The 21,624-nt window shown below is 46.3% G+C and overlaps 1 protein-coding gene across 3 annotated transcripts in view; it reads right to left on the bottom strand.

Annotated features, from left to right (window-relative positions):
• The window catches only part of GABRB3 (gamma-aminobutyric acid type A receptor subunit beta3), a 1,350,469-nt gene that overhangs the window by 471,186 nt on the left and 857,659 nt on the right, over window positions 1-21,624 (bottom strand). For 2 of the 3 annotated variants that reach the window (XM_069636590.1, XM_069636591.1), the window contains exons 3-4: window positions 2,434-2,525; window positions 2,279-2,346 (exon numbers count right to left, since the gene is read on the bottom strand). In XM_069636590.1, coding sequence (XP_069492691.1) covers window positions 2,279-2,346; window positions 2,434-2,525 — 160 coding nt within the window. Of the gene's footprint in view, window positions 1-2,278; window positions 2,347-2,433; window positions 2,526-3,387; window positions 4,038-21,624 lie in introns of those variants that run through there. The other variant, XM_069636592.1, reaches the window with a different exon arrangement.

The following is a 21,624-nucleotide window of genomic DNA, read 5'->3' on the forward strand; positions in this document are numbered from 1 at the left end:
TGAATGACCCCCTTCGTTTGCAGTCTTCTAATGATTAATATCTGAATATTGCATCTTTCTATGTGTGTTTTTCGACTGTGTCCAAAAGTTAAGTGCCACAAACAGTTCAACAGCCATATCTACAACCAGTATATCGGTACCATCCATGGGTGCTATTCAGGGTATTATTAAACTCTTTTTGTATGAACACACTAGTGATCAAGAAATACACCAGACCATAAGGGATGCATTCTTAGAGAATCAAACCGAGGATAAACTCTAATAAGATATAGGCCCTTATTTCCTTGGCAAGTAGGTGTTCTGATAAACAGCTGTGGATTGAAACAGACCAATGGTGTATGAGGAGCAGTGGTGCCAACATTATCACCCAGGGTCACAGAACATGCTGTTTATATGCATACATTGCCAATGGGTGGAATTAACATACTACTGCAACGTAGACTCCTCTCCCTCATTGTGGAGTCCTATGTGGGGCCCCCCAGGCACCTCTACAACATTGCTGAAATCAAGATGAATGCCTTGCCCCATTTACAAAGAGTCTGTGCAGGCTTTGCAGCACTCAGATCCTCTGTGGCAGGCTAGATTCTGAAGCATTTCGTCTTTTTCATGTATTTATTGTACATTTTGGAAGTCTGGTCCATGGGCCAACAGCCAGCCAAACCATCCTGGGGAGCAATTGCCCCCCAGGCTAGTCCGCCCCTGATGACAGAGTGCATATCTGGATTAGAAAATGTCACTTTCTAGGTTGACAAACATCCAAAGAGCCTGTTCAAATATGTGAATTCGGGATCACTGAATGATCGGGCGAAACACACTATGTTCTTAGTCATAACCACGTGAATGAAGTTAAGCAATTACAAAAATGGGTGTTTCCTGAATAACTAAAACGCAGGTAAACGGCAAAGACTAACGCAACCAGTGCGGCACATATGATAGGTTCAGTGCATACAAAAACCTACTAATCATAGGTAGATACAAACTACTATAATGTACACTCCCCCTCCACCAACCTTTGTAAACCCCAAAGTACTTGCTACCGCGCTCCATAACTTCCTATCTAGTTTCGCGCTTTAAAATCCCAAATACAAATGCCAGACCGTTTTATAAAGTGAGGAAGATTGATAAAGAACACGTGAGCTCTGCTGATATCAGTGAAGAATTAGCGCACGCAGATGGAACAATATGCTGATGTGATCACGTTGGAATAAATGTAGCTGTGTTCAGTGCACACAACATAAACCTGTGTTCTTCAAAACAAAACAGTTAGGCTCATGTATAAATAACCCCTTGACCACGTCCACCAAACTCCTGCATGCTTAATGTGTCATTAATCAATCAATACTATGTTGTAGATTGGCAGGATGAGTAAAACGACGGTCCAGCAAACGACCAGCTAATGGAATACTCCTTTCAGTGCAACAGTAGAACTACTTGGACAGCTCCTAGTGGAGAGTGCAGTGTTCCAGCGGCGTAGCAGCACTCTGGACAGCTCTTCTGGAGACCCAGCTCCCTTCCCCCATCATTAGTTACTTCACGGGCGAGAGCATTCCGGGAACTGCTGCTCTCAGAATTACTGTAGCCTCCCTGGGTACTTCAGTTTCAAAGCGTCAACGCGTCCTAAACATGCACTTATCTGCGGCCAAGCTGATTAAACTGATCAAATTCGTAAAGTCAATTTGAACTTACTTATAAAGGGCCATGCGTGTGTCCAATTATTGCCAACAATACATGTGACCTAGTGTCACGAGCAAGAAAGCAATCCAAATGCAGGGAATAATTGTCCCACACTGAGGTACAGCCTAATAAGGTCAATAAGCCAGAGTAGACACTTAGCAAATCAGAGCATGTGCAATGTAAAGGAATGAAGAATCGGGGTGCATTACAGATGGAAACCTTTATTTACATGTATACACACGTGTCATAACTGACCTACTGAGCATCCGATCAGCTGGATAATTAGTTCAAACATGGTCATAAGTCACGTATGATTAAGTGATATTTGAAAAGTAACATCGCCTTCTAAGAACCAGTGAGATCCACCTGTTTTACTTGTGTCACAATGTGTATGCTATCGTGTTCATATTTCTTCGCGTGGGTGAGTGGGGCGAGGGAGAGTGATGGCAGTGTTATCCGGGAATTCAGGATGCAAATCCTCAACATCGATACTCAGCGTTGTAACACTATTGCATACACAGAAAAGTGAGCTCAAAAAAGGAAGGCGGGCATTCAGCAGTTCAATAAAAGTCATCATAGATGTGCACAGCATAATGGTACTCACCATGTTGACTTCTGACACCATGTCGATGCTGGCGATGTCTATGTTCATTCCAACTGCAACTGGCGGCCCTGAGGCAGAAATCGGCACGTTGGTCACAACTGATAGTAAATAACTCACCGTGCGAACAACAGTTAAAACAAATGCCGCACTCTTACCCCCAAAGTCAGGCCGTAGACGGATGTCGTAGCCCTTCAGCAGTCTGTCCACGGTTTCTTTCACAAAAGACATGTTGCCGGGGTCGTTGGCACTACGGGAGCAGAATAGAAAAAAATGGCATCAGATGGGGTGTGGCATAAACCGAGGTCAACACACACCGAATACCATTTAAGCTGAATTCTGGCAAAAATGACTACATTTTAATGTTTAGGTATCGGGCACATCTTGAAATGAGAGAAACGATTTGTAATAGTAGCAATTGTGGATATGTGGGTCCATGAGGTAGCCGAGTGGGGTTGAAGGTTTAACTTTGCACGGCGGCGCTATGTGGGATCCCATTAACGTTGTAATGTCCACCCGGTTGAGGAGTACGACTTTGTTTAAACGTGCTGGATTCATAACTAAGGAGTACAAATCGGGGTGTCCTCTATCAGAAATAGTGGGTAGTGTAATGAGATAGTAATATTTCTACTAATGGGGCAAAGGCTGCCCTTTGGTGGGTAGCGTTGAGGGGAGGGGGGGCTAAGCTACAATTCGGCAGTCTGCAGTATTCTAGAAATTGTTGCAGTTTGGTAAAAGTAGGGGTCAGTAAAACTATATCTTTTCAGAAACCACGAAAACGTCAGGTCCACGCCAATGTAGTCACCCCAGCCCCAAACCTTTCAACAAAATGCTGAAAGTGTGCACCAGCACTTCCGTGTCAGGGCATCCCGATTATTGCCGGGGCATGCTGCGTGCTGAGGAGAAGCGAAAGAGATGGCAGGCCTGTTAGAAACCATGGAAACCAGTGGCCAAACCAAGAGCTGGTCGGTGGGCGGCTGTACATTCCAAAGTCTACCCTAGGAGGATCCTAGCACAGCCGTTTGAAGGAGACCAGGCCCCCCGTGGGTGAGCAGGGTTAGAGTGCTGCTGCCCGGACACAGAGACAGGGTGCCATAGGCTTCCGTGGTTACCTGTGAGCGCAGCACAGTAGCAGAGCGGGAGCGAAAAGGAGCCAGGAGAGTCGCCCCCCGCCGGAGCCCCGCATTCCGCTGCCGCCTCCTCCAGCGGCCGCCCGCCCGCCTCCGTCCCTGGCGGAGCCAGCCTCAGCTCCCAGCCCTGCTCCTCACTCTCTACGGCTCAGGGTGTGGGGTCCTCGGGCAGATCTCGTCATGTCTCCTGCCGGGCTGCAAGCCTTGCCTCCTTCTGCGGCCGAGGGAGACCCATACAAGGGGCGGAGAGCCCGCCCGCGGCGTGCCTTCACTGGCTCTCTGCGGGGCGTTCGGCGCTCTGCCGCTTCCGAGTCCCGCTGATTCCGGCGATGTGGGTGTAGGGTAGAGGGTTGGCAGTAGGAGCCGCTGCCGTTTTAAAAACACCAAGCGCCAGTCAGAGCTCAGCGGCTGCTCGGAGCAAGCGAGGGCTTGTAATGGCGAGATGAGAGTGAGCCCGAGTCTCATCTCCGGCCGCAGGTGGGGGGTACTGCCCGTCACCGCCCGCCCTCACGGAGCTTCCGGGCGCCCTAGTCGCAGATTCCCCCGAGGAATTATTATTTCAGGTTCCCATTGTTACTGCGTGATTTACTGTCAGACTGCGCTTCGCCAAGAGGAGGATTTGCGGGTGGGGCTGCGCAGGGTTTGGAGTGACGGATGAGGGGGGACGGGCGGTTGGGGGTCCCGCTTGTGTGACGCAGTTCGGAGAAAGCCCTGGCAGTTAGCAGGAGGAAAGGTGCGGGGTGGAGTCCATTTAACTCCTTCTTCTGAAATATTATAATTCTTAGGTGTACTTTAGTTAATGATATTGGGAGTTAATACAGTAAAGAGGGGGGTTCTGAGTTTTCCCAGACATCTACAACGTTCCCAACTAAGTAAGTCAGCGAGTTGGTAAGCAGAATTTTATTTTTTACTTTTAATAGAAACAACTATATTACCTGGCTACTGTGGCTTTCAATCTTTTTTTGTGGTTCTCTAGCTGCATCCAAAAAGGCCGCAGTACAATGGCCAGACATGGCTAGAGGGGGCGGGGGTGGGGGGAGGGTTCGTGTAGGTTTGACCAAATCTCAAACTTTGGCTCAAATTGTTGTATTTTAAGATCAACAGTAATGTCTTTTAGAGTTTACATACAAAAAACACAAATTGCATAATAAAGCCACATGACAACATGTAAATCCTTATAGAAACAGGTTAAGCCAAAAGATTATCATTGTGACTTTAATTTTCACCTCCTAAATGGTAAAGTACCAGAATGCAAGATAATGACAACCTGAAAAATCTAGTTAAACCCACTCACTTTACTTCCAGTGATTTAAGACATGTAATAAAAGGTGTGTAATAAAGATAGATATGCATTTTCTTTGTCATAAACTTCCAGCTCATTGTTATTCATTGTTGTGGGGGCCTACCATTGGCATCAAGCCGGCTCCCTGTTGGTGCTATGGGACACCAGCACCACAGAGGTCCAGTGCCTCGGGGTTGCCGGGGGATACCTGGTCTTAGATGGGGGCAGGGCTGCCCATGCCCAGCACATGCAGACCCTGGCTATCTTACTGGCAAGAGGGCCCTATGGCAACATGTCCTGCAGGCCCGTGCTCACAAGATGTGGGCCTGCAGGCCTAAATGAGACACAGACACAAGTCTAACGCATGTGCCTGCAAGGGCTCCTTTTATTAGCTTGGGCCCATCTTAAAAGGGCAATACGCATCAGAGGGACACCTCACATTAAAAGGGCAACACCCTTGGCAGGGCCACAACACTCCTTTTTTCATAACAAACAGGACTCCCTCCCACCCGTTGCAGAACGACATTACTTGGGCTACATCAGAATCGTAGGATCGACAACAGATAGGATCTGCCACTGCTACCCACGTGGGGCTCACATAGTTATAGACGTATGAGATATATCAACACACTCTACACATAACCCACGGGTGACAGTCGCGGTTGGCGAACCACCGGTGGAACGTTGGCAGTTCGACCCCATGTCACAAAACCCTTTATTAACCTGGGGCAGTGGAACTTCCGCCACTGAATGACGCCATTGCTCGCTGCTGGCCCCTTTCAAAGTGTGCCTACAAACCTACAGGAACACAGCTGCACATCCATTTAACTGGGACAACTTTAAGCAAATACTTTCCATGCAGGCCCCCAGCATTTACACGTATGTCTACTGAGCCTACCCCGAGCACTCGCATGACTGCAGGAGACCAGCTCACTTGGCTCTAGCGTCCCTTCAGATAGTCACTTCCACAGTTCCAGGTCCGTTGATGTTACAGTTCATAGGCTGGTAAAGCCGCACCTGGGGCACCAGGGGCCAAGTCTGCTTAGTCCCTTCATGTTGGGGCAGGCAGCGAGACGCGGATAGCAGGGAGTCCCAGCTGTGCCAGGCTCAGTCAGTCCCTTGATGTTGGGCAGTTAGCGAGACGCATGTAGCAGGGCGTCCAAGCTGCCCCACATGATGTCGACAGGGCAAGGGTGGCAGCCTGTTACACCCCTTTTCCTTGGCTATACTCCCCCCAAACAGGAGTGCCTCTTCACTGTTGTGGGACAGGAGGGAGCACAAGCACTTGTACTGAGCTGCAACCCTCGCTCTCTCATAGCACTCCTTCTAGGTGGTAGGTTTGAGGGCTGCAAGACAGTGGTTGGCCAGACACAGGTGACAGGGTGACTGGGCCACTTTTTCCCCTCCCCCAGGCAGGAGTCACTGCTGCTGATGGAGCAGCAGCAGTCGTGGCCAGTCCCATCTTCCTTTCTTCTGGGCCAGACGATAGGTCCGGTGATGTACCAGCTCGTGGTGTGGCAGGAATCACACCCAGAGCCACATCTGCCTGGTCCATGGATGGCGGGCCCAGAAGAGAGAGCATACACCAGTGTCAGGGCGAATAGGCAACTTGCACAGTTCTTTCCCCCAGGCAGGAGTGTGGTCAGGTTGCTGCCATTAGCCAAGCACGCCCACCTGTGGCAGGGTAACACTGGGGCAGGGTGTCGCCGGTAGCAGGGTGGCATGGTCACAACTTTATTTGACTCACACCATTCAGGAGCAGTTGACATTGCTCTGCCAGCAGTAGAGGGCGCATACCAGTCTAAGGGCGATGAGTCTGCTTACTAGGCAGGCAAGGCAACACTGGTGGCAGGATGTCAGGTCCTCGCCACTTTCTTTCAGCGCCACCGACTTGTGTCATTGTATAGCATGCTGTGCAGGCGTGAGGCACAACTCGGCTGTGTGAGAGATCTTGGCACTGGGTCAGCCAGGAGGGCTCTCAAGGCAGTACTTCTGTGAGGTACATTTAAGGCCCTTGCAGAAATCCGCTTCAAACAAAAAACGCATGGAAATAATGCAGACAAACAGCAGCGCTTTTCTTTCCATGGCGCATATTTGTGGCAAGCACTGAATGCCAGAATGCCACCAAAAGAAGTGCTCTGCATTGTCTTACCTTCATGTAAATCATCTGAAAATGACCTACATGCAGAACGGCCTCACATTTGCTGTTCTGTTTTGTGAATACTGAAGCTGCACACATGACATCCAAGACGACTGTGCAATTTGGTCTTGATTTCATTTTAAAACATCACAAAGTTGCGCCCTTCAGGTAAACCCACCCCAGCATACTTTATTCCTGTTGAGTACCTAGAAGAGAGGCAATACATTTCCAGAACAGCTGATGTACTGGGAAATCACATGAAAGGCAAAGAATTTGGTTTTCCACTTAACACGGATTGAGTTTTCTTTTGCTATAAACCATTGCGCACAAACTGCAGTAAATGAAATAAATAATGCGTTGTTTCTTGTCCCCATGTCAATTTCAAAGAAATGCTTGGCAGTATATCTATCTGTGTCCAAAAACTGACCGTATCTGTAAAAGCCCTCCAGAAGGTTAATTAACAAGAAACTGTGTTCTGCAGAAACCTTATTGGGGAAACTCAGAATGAACTGAAATAAACACACGTGTGAATTTGCTAGTCTGAAAATCAGGAAAATGCCATTTAAAAATGCAATACAATCACAGCCTGTGCTCACACGGAAATGGGATTAAATATGTGGGGATGGGGGTCTTGATAAAATGTGTATGATATTTATTCCCAAAAAGACTTGGTTTCTGCTGAAAGAAAGAAAGAAAAACAACCTTTAAAACCCAGCAGAACAGTCTTGGCTCATGTACTTAAAGGTGCCCTGCCTCCCATGGGAACAGAATTATCTCCACAAGTGAACCAGCCCCCATGGGTATATGAAAAGCCCAAAGTGTAGAGGTTTGCAGCCTCGTCAGACTGGCCGGCATCCCTACAAAGGAACAAAGGACCCAGGGGGAACTAGTATTTTCACCAAGAGGTGTGATTTCCTTTGACACCCCTCCCCAGCCCCAGCTGGCTGGCTTCAAAGAGCGTCATGGAAACCCATTGTTCAGACTGACCCAGGGGAAGGCAGTTGCTTTGGGGATTTGTAGCACCGCCCACATCTATGGCAAATATACCACTTTGACAAAAATAGTGGTGGGCATATGTGTAGCCATTTGCAGAATTTTAAATATTATGTTTCTCCTAAAAATGGCAAAATTGTGCCCAAAAGCAGTTGGTGATCGGATGGTCCGATTTCCTGTGAAATATGGAATCTACATATTGCTTTTTTTTTAATGATGGTGACTAGCATAGATTAGAAGTTTTACTCCATTACTTATGTTTTGTAAAAAAGTAATGTTGTGAGACAAAGGAAGTCTAAAATGCACACACATAAAATTATGTCATTTCCCCTTAACCTTAACCAATCAGCCCGGAGGGAGGAGGGGACAGCAGTAGCTTGGCCTGTCCCAATAGAGGGGTAAGTCCAGAGTACTTCCCCCTCCCAGATTGTAACATTCTATGATGTCACTCTGGCTATATAAGCAGGAGACAGGGAGGCACAAGAGTATTCAAGAAATTCATTACTCAGAGCCAGATCCAGAGGAAGCTGATCCCATCCAGGCAAGACCATCCAGATCCAGTCAGAACCACCACTCCCGATCCAGCCATACCCAAGCATCCAGGCAGAAAGGAGGAAAGGCTGCTGAAACCATTTAGGAGAGCCCAGTGACCAGACCTTGCCCATCTGACCCATCCCGCTGTCCACAGTGACCAGACCTTGCCCAGCTGATCCCATCCAGGAGAGCAGAGCTGTCTCTTGACCCCGCTGTCCCAGTGACCAGATCCTTGGCCCGCTGTCCAGAGACTTCGCTGGCTATCTGTTAAGCTCACCTGGTCTCTGCGGAGCTGTTGGGGCACGGTTGCACCCCTCCCTGAACTTGAATCACCCCCTTCAGGCCTCTCCCTTAGTAGAAAAGCTGTGAGCGGTGGTACATGGTGATACTGCTCCTGCGTGGAGATAACAGTGTGTGAGTGCGCCAATCTGTGATTGTATCTCTCGAACCCTTTGCCCCAAAGTACGGTTTCTGTGAGCATACGCTGGCCCATAAAGCTCACCTGTGAATTATGGAAGATAAGCTCTCCATCCTGCTACTTCTGGCAGGGGCGGTTCGAATGGGATCTAGTTCCTTTACTGATCCCTGATAAGGATTAGTCCATTCCAGCTGCGAATATGCTTCTCCTTATGATTGGTAAGTCTTTCTTGAGCTTTTGTGATGCTGTTCGTTCTTTTTAATGTCTTTATATGTTGCTCCTATTTATGCCCGCAATAATGTCTCTCTTCTGTTTTCTTCTCTTAGATGGAAATGCAGCCTCAATGCAGCTGTGAGACACGGCCGGATGGAAGATGGATGCTACCGCAATGTTCGACAGCAGGTAAGTGATGGTTTAAGGAAATGCGCGGAGTATGGCAAAGTGCAACCTTAAACTGACTTTTTTTTTCGATGTCTAACCTTGTCTTTTCTAGCAGTTGCTGATGTCGACTATGGAGCGTGTCCTGCTGCGGTGCCAAGATGAAGATTTCGGCGTTCCGGAAAGTGTAACGATGAATACTTGGTTCTCCGAAGAGATGTACAGGTAAGAACAGCTTCCCCCAGTTGGTAAGTATGCTGGCAGGAAGTAGGATGTCCAGGAAGCAGGATCTTCAAAGATAAGTCTGACCTTAGGCGACAGTGAGCGTTACGCTGCTTGCAATTACAGGATAACGTGAAGCACCTGTGTTGAGGATCGGGGCATCTTATATAGTTGAGATCGTGGGCACGCCTATTAGGGCCGGCTTACCAGCGACACCCTGCCACTCCTAGAGAGTGAGCACGTGCAGAGGCAATCCATTAGCAGCCACACCCAAGAATACACTTGGGGCTGCTTAATGGATGGAATGTTCAAGGTTAATGCATCCTGCTTAATGGATTAAATGTTCAAGGTTAATGCATCTGAAGTGCTATGTCCATAATAAAAGCGTTTTGGTATTAAATGGATGTTCTTGTTTACTTTTGTTCATGAGCCTGGCGCTAAAGGTGCCAGGACAGTGTCCACCCAGGTCTCATGTGCATGCGACCCCTGCATGCCTGTGCCCCTGACTTCATGACCATGACAGCACTTCCCCTCAAGGCCCCTCTCAAGGGTGGTTCTCCTCCCACTCCTGGTTTGGTGGATTTGTTGCAATGGAACTGTCTGATTAAACGCGGAGCATGGATGTGTTCACTGGGTTCCCAAGTTCGGTCTTGAGGTCCGTAACCTTTCCGGTCAATTAGGTAATACACTTTTGATCGAACCACCTTGGAGTCCAGGAGGGATTTGACTTCATATTCTGGTTCTCCATCTATTACTTCGTGCTCTGGCAGAGAACTAAGCCGTGTATTGGATTTGGATTTCATGGGCTTGAGGAGAGAGACATGAAATATGGGGAGAATGTTCATGTGAGATGGTAGCTCCAATTTCATGGCGACAGGATTGATTATGGACTTTATAGTATATGGGCCCAGGTATCTTGGGCAGAAAGCTCTTGGCCCCTTCAGGGGAATATATTTGGATGCTAACCACACCTTTTCTCCAATCTGGTAGACGGGAGCTTCCTTCCAATGTCGATCAGCAAACCGTTTTTGTCTTTCCTTAGCCTTGGTCAGATGCTCTGTCGCCTCCTTAAGAACCCAACTGATGGTTTTATTCAAGTTTTTTATGGCTGGTATTTCCAGGGTATCGGCTGGATCAAATACTGATGTCCTCGGATGTCTTCCGGGCACAGTGTAGAATGGAGTTTGCCCTGTGATTGTGTGAACTGAGTTGTTGTATGCATATTCTGCTATTCAGAGTATATTTTTCCAAAAATCCTCGGACTGTTGCAACATACACCAGAGATATTGCTCTAACGTGTGGTTGGTTAGTTCAGTTTGCCCATCAGTTTGGGGATGGTGGCTTGTGGACAACCGGAGATCTATTTTGGCAATCGTACAACACTTTCTCCAAAAGTCAGAAACAAATTGAGTTCCGAGATCAGATACTAATATTGATGGAAATCCATGCAATTGCACAATTTGCTCTAGGAACACAGTGTGGGATGTATTGACCCACTCTGCTATTTTATGCGGCATCACTCTGGTAGTTATGGTGCAAGGAACAGCAACAATGGCGGCAAAACTCTGGTGTGTGCCAAAAACCTCCAAAACTGCATGTTTAAACGCACGAAAATATGGATGCACAACCTGTCATCCATGGTGCATATGTGGTGGGATAGAACACACACTGTAGAAAAGGTGCCAGTGGGCTCCATGACCAGCAAACAGAGTGCAGAGAGAGAAGCAGCACTTTGCAAATGAAACTCCAAAATGTGTCTATAAATGACATTTGCTTTGTTGCTAAAAACTCCAAAATGCCTATACACAGCACTTCTCAACATTCAAAATCTTGCTTGGCGCTAAAATTCATGTGAACTAATGAAGCATGGCGAATATACAAAGTCCTAAAGTGTAAAGAGCAAAACATTTCCTCAGACAAACTGGATTGTCTGTAAACTGACAGCTCCTGTCAAAATCTGTGTGCAGTACACTGGGCTACCTGTGGGTGACAGCTGTCAGATGAGCTCCTGATGAAACTTCAAAGTATCTAAACTAAAAGTCTGCCAGATTAGCAAACATAAAAGGATGGTTGCTAAAAGGAATACAGATCTCAGTTGTGTTTTTGATCCCACAGATTTAAAGCTACGAAAGGAATGTGTTTATGTTTGATGCAACAAGTTTGGTTTCTGCTGGGTTTAAGAAATTAAGGATAAATTAAACTGGCTCAGCTGCAAGGAGTGGAAAAACAGGTTTCTCCAAAGGGGAGGGAAATCCTCTCAGCAGAAACTTACTGGTAGATGATAATTGTGGGTTAGGCCAGACTTTTGTCTACAAAAAGAGAATGAACAATGGCAGATCCTCCAACCAAGGACACAGATGTGTGAAAGGGTCGTAAACTTCTCCTGGAAGGAATTCCGCAAAGGAGGGGGCTACTCCTGGACTCCAGGGAGAGACAAAGGGGTGGACCATTTGCTGTTAAGAATGAACAATGTTTAGAGACTCATAACTTGTTATTCAAAGTGGTGAAAAATATAAAAAGGACAGAGTTGTTAGTCGAATTTTTGGCTGTACGTTTTAAGAGGCGGTAGAACTGTGTAACATATTCTGAACAGTTATGGCAATATATGTGGTTTTATGTGAACTGTGTTAATGCTAGAATTGTGAAAATGTACACACACACCCCTATGTTCAACGCAACATTTGTGGAAATTTGCAGACAATTTGGAAAATGTGTTCATGGCGAAAAGGACAAAATTATGTAGAAAGGTGAAACAAGATCCCACAGCTGCGGGATTTTGATGAACAGATGCTACATAAAATATGGAATCTTTGTGTGTGATTTGTGTAGAGGTGACCAATGTAGAAATATGTATTTAGGATAAAATCCGATTTTGACACTAATTGCTGAGGGGAGGTTTCTAAGGACTGTAAAGCTAAACCATAAATATGACACGATCCGGCCTTGATCCAATCACTCCGATGCAAGGCGGAGATGAGGTCCTGATCCAGTCCCAGCTAACAGGGGCAAGCTAAGTTAAGCCAGCCCATGCACCCATTTTGTGATGTCATTTAAAAGGATAGAGACAGCTGACAACACATAGGGACTCACTGATTCACTCACTTTCCTGATTCCGGCGAAGCACTTTGTTCCATTCAACATCCAGCTTTAACATCCTTCCAGATCCAGATGCCAAGACTCTTGCCAAGCAGTAGAGAACCATTGACTTTCAGCAAGGCCTAAATCCTCAAATTTATTCTCACAACCCAGTGTAGCGCTGTGGTGTTTGAAGGCCTTTGGAACTAGTATCCTGAAAAACTCTGGCTTGCTACCACAAGGCTTGCCTGAGGAACTCACTATCCAGCTGAGTTGAAATACTCAGAAACAAGAAGGGCAGATCCTGTGCAAATCCGGTGGCCGGCCTAGCTGATCCAGTCCCGCGCCTGATGTGCTGTCCTTACTTGACAGACCCATTCCATGACCAGAACTGACGGTCCAATTTCATAACATATTCTTTAAGCATTAATAGGAAGAACAATGAACCATAATATATCTGCATTGTATGATCCCAATCTCAAACCTATCCCATCTTTAATTCAGAACCATAGTATTGCTAGAACTATCCTTGCGCTGACCTTTCTCTCATCTGTGTTACTAAACCCTAACTTCTTATTGATTTGATTAAGAAAAGTAACTCCCAAACGGAAACTAGAGTATCACACATGAATGGTTATGAGCGGCCGTGAATGACTGATTCCTGTGTGGCATTCTCTTTTTTGTAGTCCTTAACATAGTATAAGAAAACCTATCTGACAATTTTAACCCGAATTTCTGTTTTCCATTCACGCACCTATTTTGCAAAAAAGACTCTTACTAAAACCTCTATAACTCCCTCAGTTTTTATGATAGAAGTGAAATTTCAACTCCTACTTGTACCTACCATCCTTAGCTATCCATAGACCTATTTTTCCTGTCTTCGTGTTTTAAACCTACCGGCTATGACACACAGAAACCACTTCTAACCGACAGGATTCTCACAGCGAGGGGAGACAAAGCTCAGAGCTGCATGCCCTAGCTAATAAGGTAATTCTATTGGCCTGGCTACACTTCTCTTTACAGGTAGCTCTACCCTCCATTCCACACTTCTCTGGTGTTTTTGACCCTGAGCATTTCTCCCTTTCTGCAGGCAATCACAGCAAGCCTTACCTGCAAAACTTAGAAATGTACCGACAAGCATATTGAAGCCACAATCACTCATAGCCCATACCTCACTCAATCTCCTTCTAAGGTTAGTCCACTGGGCCTTGAGGCCCCAAAACCCTTTCACGTACGTGCACCCACATTAAATCGGTGTCTGTTAAGCTTCTCACTACATACCGTTTCATGTATGATCTATTCTCTGGTCTGACACTCAGTATATTTATATATTGTTTTTATCCTTAGGGAGACCTGCTAACACTTGGCCCCAGAAGAAGGCTGTCACACAACCTAGCCGAAACATCAATGGTCACCATGTCCCCGCTGGGACTACTATGAACTAAGAACATAAGAACTTTTACTACTTTCATTCTGACGTCAACCAGTTTTTTGGCCATCCCTCCAATGCCAGGCTATAGCGGACCCTATTTTTAAGGTCTAAACCCAACACAAATGTGGACCATCCCATCAGATTCCTGTATAGAGCCCTGTCACCCTGCCATCAGATTAGCAACCCCCGAAAAAATATGCGGGATGTTGGTGACACTCGTATACCTAAAACATCAGGGAATCCTATGTGTTTTTTGAAAAAACAGTTGCATTTGCAATGCTCACTGCACCTACTTTATTTGTAATGTTTGCACAATTGATGGACTAATATGAAGTAATATTTAGCCAAACCGTGCCCATGTGTGAACGCGCTTTGCAACTGACCAAATATTTTGATTGTTTTCACATAGCACATCGGAACTCTGTTACCTGTATTATTTGCATTTAATTTTTTTCTTTCTTTTATTTGAAATCTACTTGTCTAGCCAAATTAAAAAAGGCAACAGTAGCCAAATCCCAGTGGTTGGATCATTCCTTTCCCAGTGACACAAATTTGTCTATTGTTTTGCTGGATGTTTCTGGAGGTTTGCATAACTAATGCAAGAAATTATTGCAGCTTTAAATGTTTTGAGGACAGGACAACCCAATTGTATACAGTATTACTTCAGCCATTCATGTCCTGCCCAACCCCAGGCTGCCCCTTGTGTTACCATCAGGGAATAGGGGCTGAAAGAGATGAGGTAAAATGGGAAAGAGAAACGCCTGAACATAACCTCAGGACCCCTGCATCAGGCACTTTAACCCCTTCAGTTCCATGGACTCTGCCACCCTCATATCCACTGGCTCATATGAACCAAGGGCCACTGGGATGGTAGATGTCAACACAATGGGAGATATGGGACTGACAGATAAGCGCCTCCCAGAAATGGATGGGCGGGCATCTATGTACAGGTTCCCAAATATTAGGGCAGCCTCTCTGATCAGGGAGATTCCAGCAAGGGGAGAATCAGAGAACTGGATCCTCAGAAATATCACCTACCAAGGGATCAGTCAGTCAAATCTGGTGGGGAATTCCATGATAGTAGGCCCACAAAGAGCATCTTAAAAACCTCTTCCCAGCTAGGGCTCTGGGGGTGGGGGGTATTCAGCCAATCCTGGGAGCAAGGGAGAGTCAGAAGACTCTTCTGAGGGCCACATGTCTGAAGAGACTAGGCCCCCACATTCTGCAAGACATTCCCAAGCCTGCAGAATCAGGGAGAGTCTAGAGGATCAGACAGCCACCTCAGGTAGCAGTGCCTCTGAGTCAGAGGATGAGTGGACAAGGGTGACCAAATCTAAAAAGGCCAACAAAATTAAGAGGGCCCTACTGAAAGATCCCCTGAAGCAAATCAAAGCTATTAGGAGCGTCATAACGCCCTACCATAAAAATGACAAATATTCAGTTTGGCACCACCTTGAATTGTATGAGCAAATGATGGAGACTTCCCACCTGAAGGACAGCCAAAGTTGTATTCAGTATATCAAGCGGACATTTTCCCCTTAATACTCCAGCTTCTTTGCGGGGCTGGAGGATCAGAACCACTCAAGATGGTCTATCTATAGGGCGGCCATCTTAAAGCATTTCTCAATACACAGAAACCCTCAAGAGGCCCGCAAGGGGGCCTACAATCTGAAATGTGGGGAATGTCAGGCCCCAAAAGAATTTGTCCAAGAGCTGAAACGTGCCTTTGCGCAGACCACCAGGAGGGTGCGCAAAGACAGTAGGGAATTCATCAATACCTTCTTTCATATACACTCCCTAAATACATTATGACCCAAATGGTGAGGGACTTTCATGAGAAAAGATCACTAGATTGGGTCATTGAACACGCAACTCGCATTTACGAAGTGCAGAAACCAGTAGAAAATAAAAGTGCCAATAAAAACCCCAAACCAACCAACACCCCAGTTGCTGCTAAGGTGGCGGAGGTGAAGGTTGCCCCCATTTTAGATCTGGAGATGGGGGGCCTAAAAACATTCCTGCGTAAAATCCTACTAACCAAAGACCCAGAAGGCCCTCTGGCCAATCCCAAACAAGGGGTCAGGGAGGTAACCCCACAAATGGGACCCCTAACTCCCTTGACTACACCAGCCCCCGTAAGGGCAACAGACCCATCCTGGGCTATGTGTGGACTTCCCCAGCCCCAGGGGGGGATCCAACCAGGAAACCGCCAACCCAGGAAACTTCCCTCCTCACTTTCCCCAGGAGGGCACTAATCCCCCAAATGCCAGGTTGAGTTTCTTTCCCCGGTACCCGCCAAACATCAACCCCCAAAACAATCCTTCTTTCTTTCCCCACATTCCTGAGCCCAGACAGCCCATTCTGGGAGAGGGGAGGCCAAGGGTGGACGGGTACCTAAACTATCCCAACCAAGGGTATTATGTGAGAAGGGACAGTTACCCTTCCCGTGATCAACCAAGGGTAGACCAGAGAACCCCGTACCAGCCAGAGCGGGTGTCCCAACTGGAGCACCAGGTCCAGAACCTGGCACAGGATCTGGGTTACATGTTGAGGGCTCAGCAGAACCCTCAGATGAACATGGCGACTCAGAATTCCTCAAATCAAGGGTCTGGTACTCCAGACAAATGACGGGAAGAGAACCACAACAACCCACTGGTCCCCAGGGAGAAGGCACAGAGGGAAGGGGGTGTAAAACCTTAGAGGAAGCTTCCTTCCCCACTTGTGAAAAGCCCGTGGAAAACCAGGATCCAAAACCAGAATCTCCTGCCCCCAAAAGTCTGCAACCTAAGGAACAGAGGGAGGGTAGGAGAAATAAAGAGCCTAAAAAGACCAATTTTTTGGAGGAGGTTCAAATCTTACAATTTGAAGGAGAGGGGTAACTCAGAGGATTCTGGGAAAAGGATCTTCTCCTTCAGGGATGGGGGAACTCCTCCCAAAGAAAAATGGGTCCCAAGAGATCTGGATCAAGACTGGGTAGATGTGGGGACCCAGTTTAAAACACCCATCATTGAACCCCAGAATGACCAGCAGGAAAATCACCTTGTTCAAACCAATTCTGGTGACTATCTCCAAAAAGGGGGCGGCAGCCCAGAATCAGAACCAGGGGAGCCCAAAACTCCCCCCATATCCAACTGTCCTGTTTTTTTGCAGATCCCCAAGCTCCCACACAGGATCACACCCAACCCTATTCCAGGGACTGCCTACAAAAAGGGGGGGGCCACCCAGAACCAGAGAAAGAAGAGTCCATAGCTCCCCAAAGCCATTCCGAGTACTGTCATCAAAAAGGGGGGGCAGCCCCGAATCAGAAAGGGAGGAGCCCGAGACTCCTCAAATCACTGAGTATGAAACTGTGTGCTCAGATTCCCAAACCATCCAACTCCATTCTGGGGACCGCCTCCTAGAAAGGGGGAACAACCCAGAACCAGCACAAGAGGAATCACAAACCTCACCAACCACTTCTGTTGACTGCCTCCAGAAAGGGGGGAAGGGCAGCCCTGAAACAGAACAAGGGGAGCCAGAGACTCCCCAAATAGCTGTGTGTCAAAATTCTGTGCTAGATTCTTCCACTCCGACACCGTCTCTTGACCCAACGATTCCGGTGTAAGAGTCAGAAATGAGCAAATTGACCATCAAGCTTACCAAGAGCACCCATTACCATTGCCCCTTGGAGGAGAAGGTAGGTAGATTCTACGCCTCCATCCAAGTGCAAGGGCGATGTGCAATTCCAGCACTGGTGAACACTGGATCCCAAGCAACTTTGCTATCAAAGAAGATCTATGAGCAGCTAAATTCACGAAGGGGGGAGGAATACCAAATCCCTCTCACCCCTCTTCCTGGACAGCTCCAGAACTTTGACGGCAACGAAATTCCTGTTGAAGGGTCTGCAGAGCTGGAAATTAAAATCGGGCGACACAAAATGAAGTACCTGGTCCAGTTTTGTGGCAGACGGAACCCTTGTCTATTAGGGAATGACATCCCAGCAGGCTGTCTCCCCTCATAGATTGCATAAACAAGGTCCTATGGACCAGACTCACAGGCCAATTAAATTAAAACAAAGCGTCAAGCATGTTAGTCTAAATGGCGCATGCCACATGGTTGAACAAAAACTGGACCAAATCAGGTTCTACTTTCAAAACAATGACACACCCAACATCACCGTCATAGTTGTGAGACCACCAAACGGTGATGAGAACTCCTCTCCATTTCTGCAAATCAGCCCCCCTTCCAGTCTCAACTGGCAGTCCACCCTGGAGGGAGATACATTAACATTTTATACTAATGTACAATCCGAAAATCCCAAGTCCATAGCCAAAATTGATATCAAACCAGAATAACACTTAGCTGGCATTCTGAAAAAGGGTGAACAGCTCTTCCTCCCGATTCAGTTAAATGATGGGAAGGAGTCTGTCCTCGCCCGAGTTGACTTGAATAGCGAAGAAAGATTCATCAGTGAAGCATTATTAAAAAAACTCCCAAAAGACCAGACCCTACCCTCCGTAGAGTCAGTGCAGCAATGGGTACGGGACCTGGAAAGCCCTGCTCCAAACATCCTCTGCTTAGCAGTTGCATGATCAAAATTTCTAGGGACAACAAACGCATAATACATACTTGTTGGGTTGTGCAAGGTGTTCCTTCCACCTTTTATATGAGCCGTGACCTCCTCAACCAATTTGAGATTCATTTGGACCCTAGTTATTGCCGAGCCCGGTCCCAACTGGAGAGTAAATCTCAGGGTCCTGACAATCCTAAAGGAAGCCTTCCGGTCAGCACTAGTGCTACGGTAGGAAATGGAATTTCAGAAATGGAGGAGAGGTGACCATCCCAGGCCTCACCTACAGAATCCACCTGTTAAGACCATAAGTAAACATAGATGGGAAATATTACCAATTGTTAAGGAATGCAAGCTTCTTTCTCACTGCAGACATACCCGAAGATGTGTGGACACAGTAGTGGGAACATTTCCATAACTATGCTATGTTCTATTTTCTAGCATTGGAACTAAGAATCATCCCAAGAATTACCAAGAAGGACCACTCGGGGACCGGGAGGAAAAACCCAAGGGGCCCGGAGTGTCGCTCCATACTCCCAACCATAACCAGCAAGGAAAGCGCGTTGCCTCAATCACTGATGGGAGAAGCAACTGAATTTCTTCACGTAGACAGAAAAGAACATCCCAATCTCCCGACTTCCCTTGACGGGAGGTCAAAACCAAGTCAGGAAGGGGGGTCTGTGGGATGGATTGACCCACTCCGCTATCTTATGCGGCATCACTCTGATAGTTATAGTGCAAGGAGCAGCAACAATGGTGACAAAACTCTGGTGTGCGCCAAAAACCTCAAAAACCGTGTGTTTAAACGCACAAAAAGATGGATGCACAACCTGCCACCCATGGTGCATATGTGCTGGGATAGAGCACACACTGCAGAAAGGTGTCAGTGGGCTCCATGACCTGCAAACAGAGTGCAGAGAGAGAAGCAGCACTTTGCAAATGAAACTCCAAAATGTGCCTATAAATGACATTTGCTTTGTTGCTAAAAACTCCAAAATGCCTATACACAACACTTCTCAACATTCAAAAGCTTGCTTGGCGCTAACATTTATGTAATCTAATGAAGCATGGCGAATATACAAAGTCCGAAAGTGTAAAGAGCAAAACATTTCCTCAGACAAACTGGATTGTCTGTAAACTGACAGCTCCTGTCAAAATCTGTGTTCAGTACACTGGGCTACCTGTGGATGACATCTGTCAGATGAGCTCCTGATGAAACTTCAAAGTATCTAAACTAAAAGTCTGCCGGATTAGCAAACATAAAGGATGATTGCTAAAAGGAATACAGATCTCAGTTGTGTTTTTGATCCCACAGATTTAAAGCTAAGAAAGTAATGTATTTATGTTTGATGCAACAAGTTTGGTTTCTGCTGGGTTTAAGAAATTATGAGTAAATTAGCATGCCTGAGCTGCAAGGAGCGGAAAAACAGGTTTCTCCCATGGGGAGGGAAATCCTCTCAGCAGAAACTCGCTGGTAGATGATAATTGTGGGTTAGGCCAGACTTTTGTCTACAAAAAGAGAATGAACAATGGCAGACCTCCAATCCAGGAAACGGATGTGTCAAAGGGTCGTAAACTAGTCCTGGAAGGAATTCCCCAAAGGAGGGGGCTACTCCTGGACTCCAGGGAGAGACAAAGGATCAGACCATTTGCTGTTAAGAATGAACAATGAACAATTTTTAGAGACTCAGAACTTGTTATTCAAAGTGGTGAAAAATATAAAAAGGACAGAGTTGTTAGTCTAATTTTTGGCTGCACTTTTAAGAGGCGGTAGAACTGTGTAACATATTCTGGACAGGAATGGCAATATATGTGGTTTTATGTGAACTGTGTTAATGCTAGAATTGTGAAAATGTACACACACACACACCCCTATGCTCAACGCAGCCATTTGTGGAAATTTGCAGACAATTTGATAAATGTGCTCATGGCGAAAAGGACAAAATTCTGTAGAAAGGTGAAACAAGATCCCACAGCTGCAGGATTTTGATGAACAGATGCTACATAAAATATGGAATCTGTGTGTGTGATTTGTGTAGAGGTGACCAATGTAGAAATATGTATTTAGGATCAAATCCGATTTTGACACTAGTGGCTGAGGGGAGGTTTCTAAGGACTGTAAATCTAAACTATAAATGTGTCATAATCCAGCCTTGATCCAATCACTCAGATGCAAGGCGGAGATGAGGTCCTGATCCAATCCCAGCTCACAGGGGCAAGCGTAGTTAAGCCAGCCCATACACCCATGTTGTGATGTCATTGAAAAGGATAAATAGAGACAGCTGACAACACATAAGGACTCACTGATTCACTCACTTTCCTGATTCCGGCGAAGCACTTTGTTCCAGGATTCAGCATCCAGCTTTAACATCCTTCCAGATCCAGATGCTAAGACTCTTGCCAAGCAGTAGAGAACTATTGACTTTCAGCAAGGCCTAAATCCTCAAACTTATTCTCACAACCCAGTGTAGCGCTGTGGTGTGGGAAGGCCTTTGGAACTAGTATCCTGAAATTCTCTGGCTTGCTACCACAAGGCTTGCCTGAAGAACTCGCTATCCAGCTGAGCTGAAATACTCAGAAACAAGAAGGGCAGATCCTGTGCAAATCCAGTGACCTGCCTAGTGATGTGCTGTCCTTCCTTGACAGACCCAATCCATGACCAGAACTGACGGTCCAATTTCATAACTTATTCTGTAAGTATTAATAGGAAGAACAGTGACCCATAATATACCTGCATTGTATGATCCCAATCTCAATCCCATCCCATCTTTAGTTCAGAACCATAGTATCGCTAGAACTATCCTTGCGCTGACCTGTCTCTCATCTGTGTTACTAAACCCTAACTTCTTATTGATTTGATTAAGAAAATTAACTCCCAAACCAAACGGAAAATAGAGTATCACACATGAATGGTTATGAGCTGCCGTTAATGACTGAGTCCTGTGTGGCATTCTCTTTTTTCTATTCCTTAACATAGTATAAGAAAACCTATATTTCAATTTTAACCAGAATTTCTGTTTTTATTCTCGCACCTATTTTGCAAAAACAACTCTTTCTAAAACCTCCATAACTCCCTCAGTTTTTATGATAGAAATTAAATTTCAAATGCTACTTGTACTTAACATCCTTAGCTATCCATAGAACCGTTATAGCGAAAATCTCGCAAGGAAAAGTTTGCCGCGATTTTGACATTCTG

The sequence above is a fragment of the Ambystoma mexicanum genome, chromosome 7p (assembly GCF_040938575.1).
Source record: "Ambystoma mexicanum isolate Mex_15411 chromosome 7p, UKY_AmexF1_1, whole genome shotgun sequence".
NCBI classification, from domain to species: Eukaryota; Metazoa; Chordata; class Amphibia; order Caudata; family Ambystomatidae; genus Ambystoma; species Ambystoma mexicanum.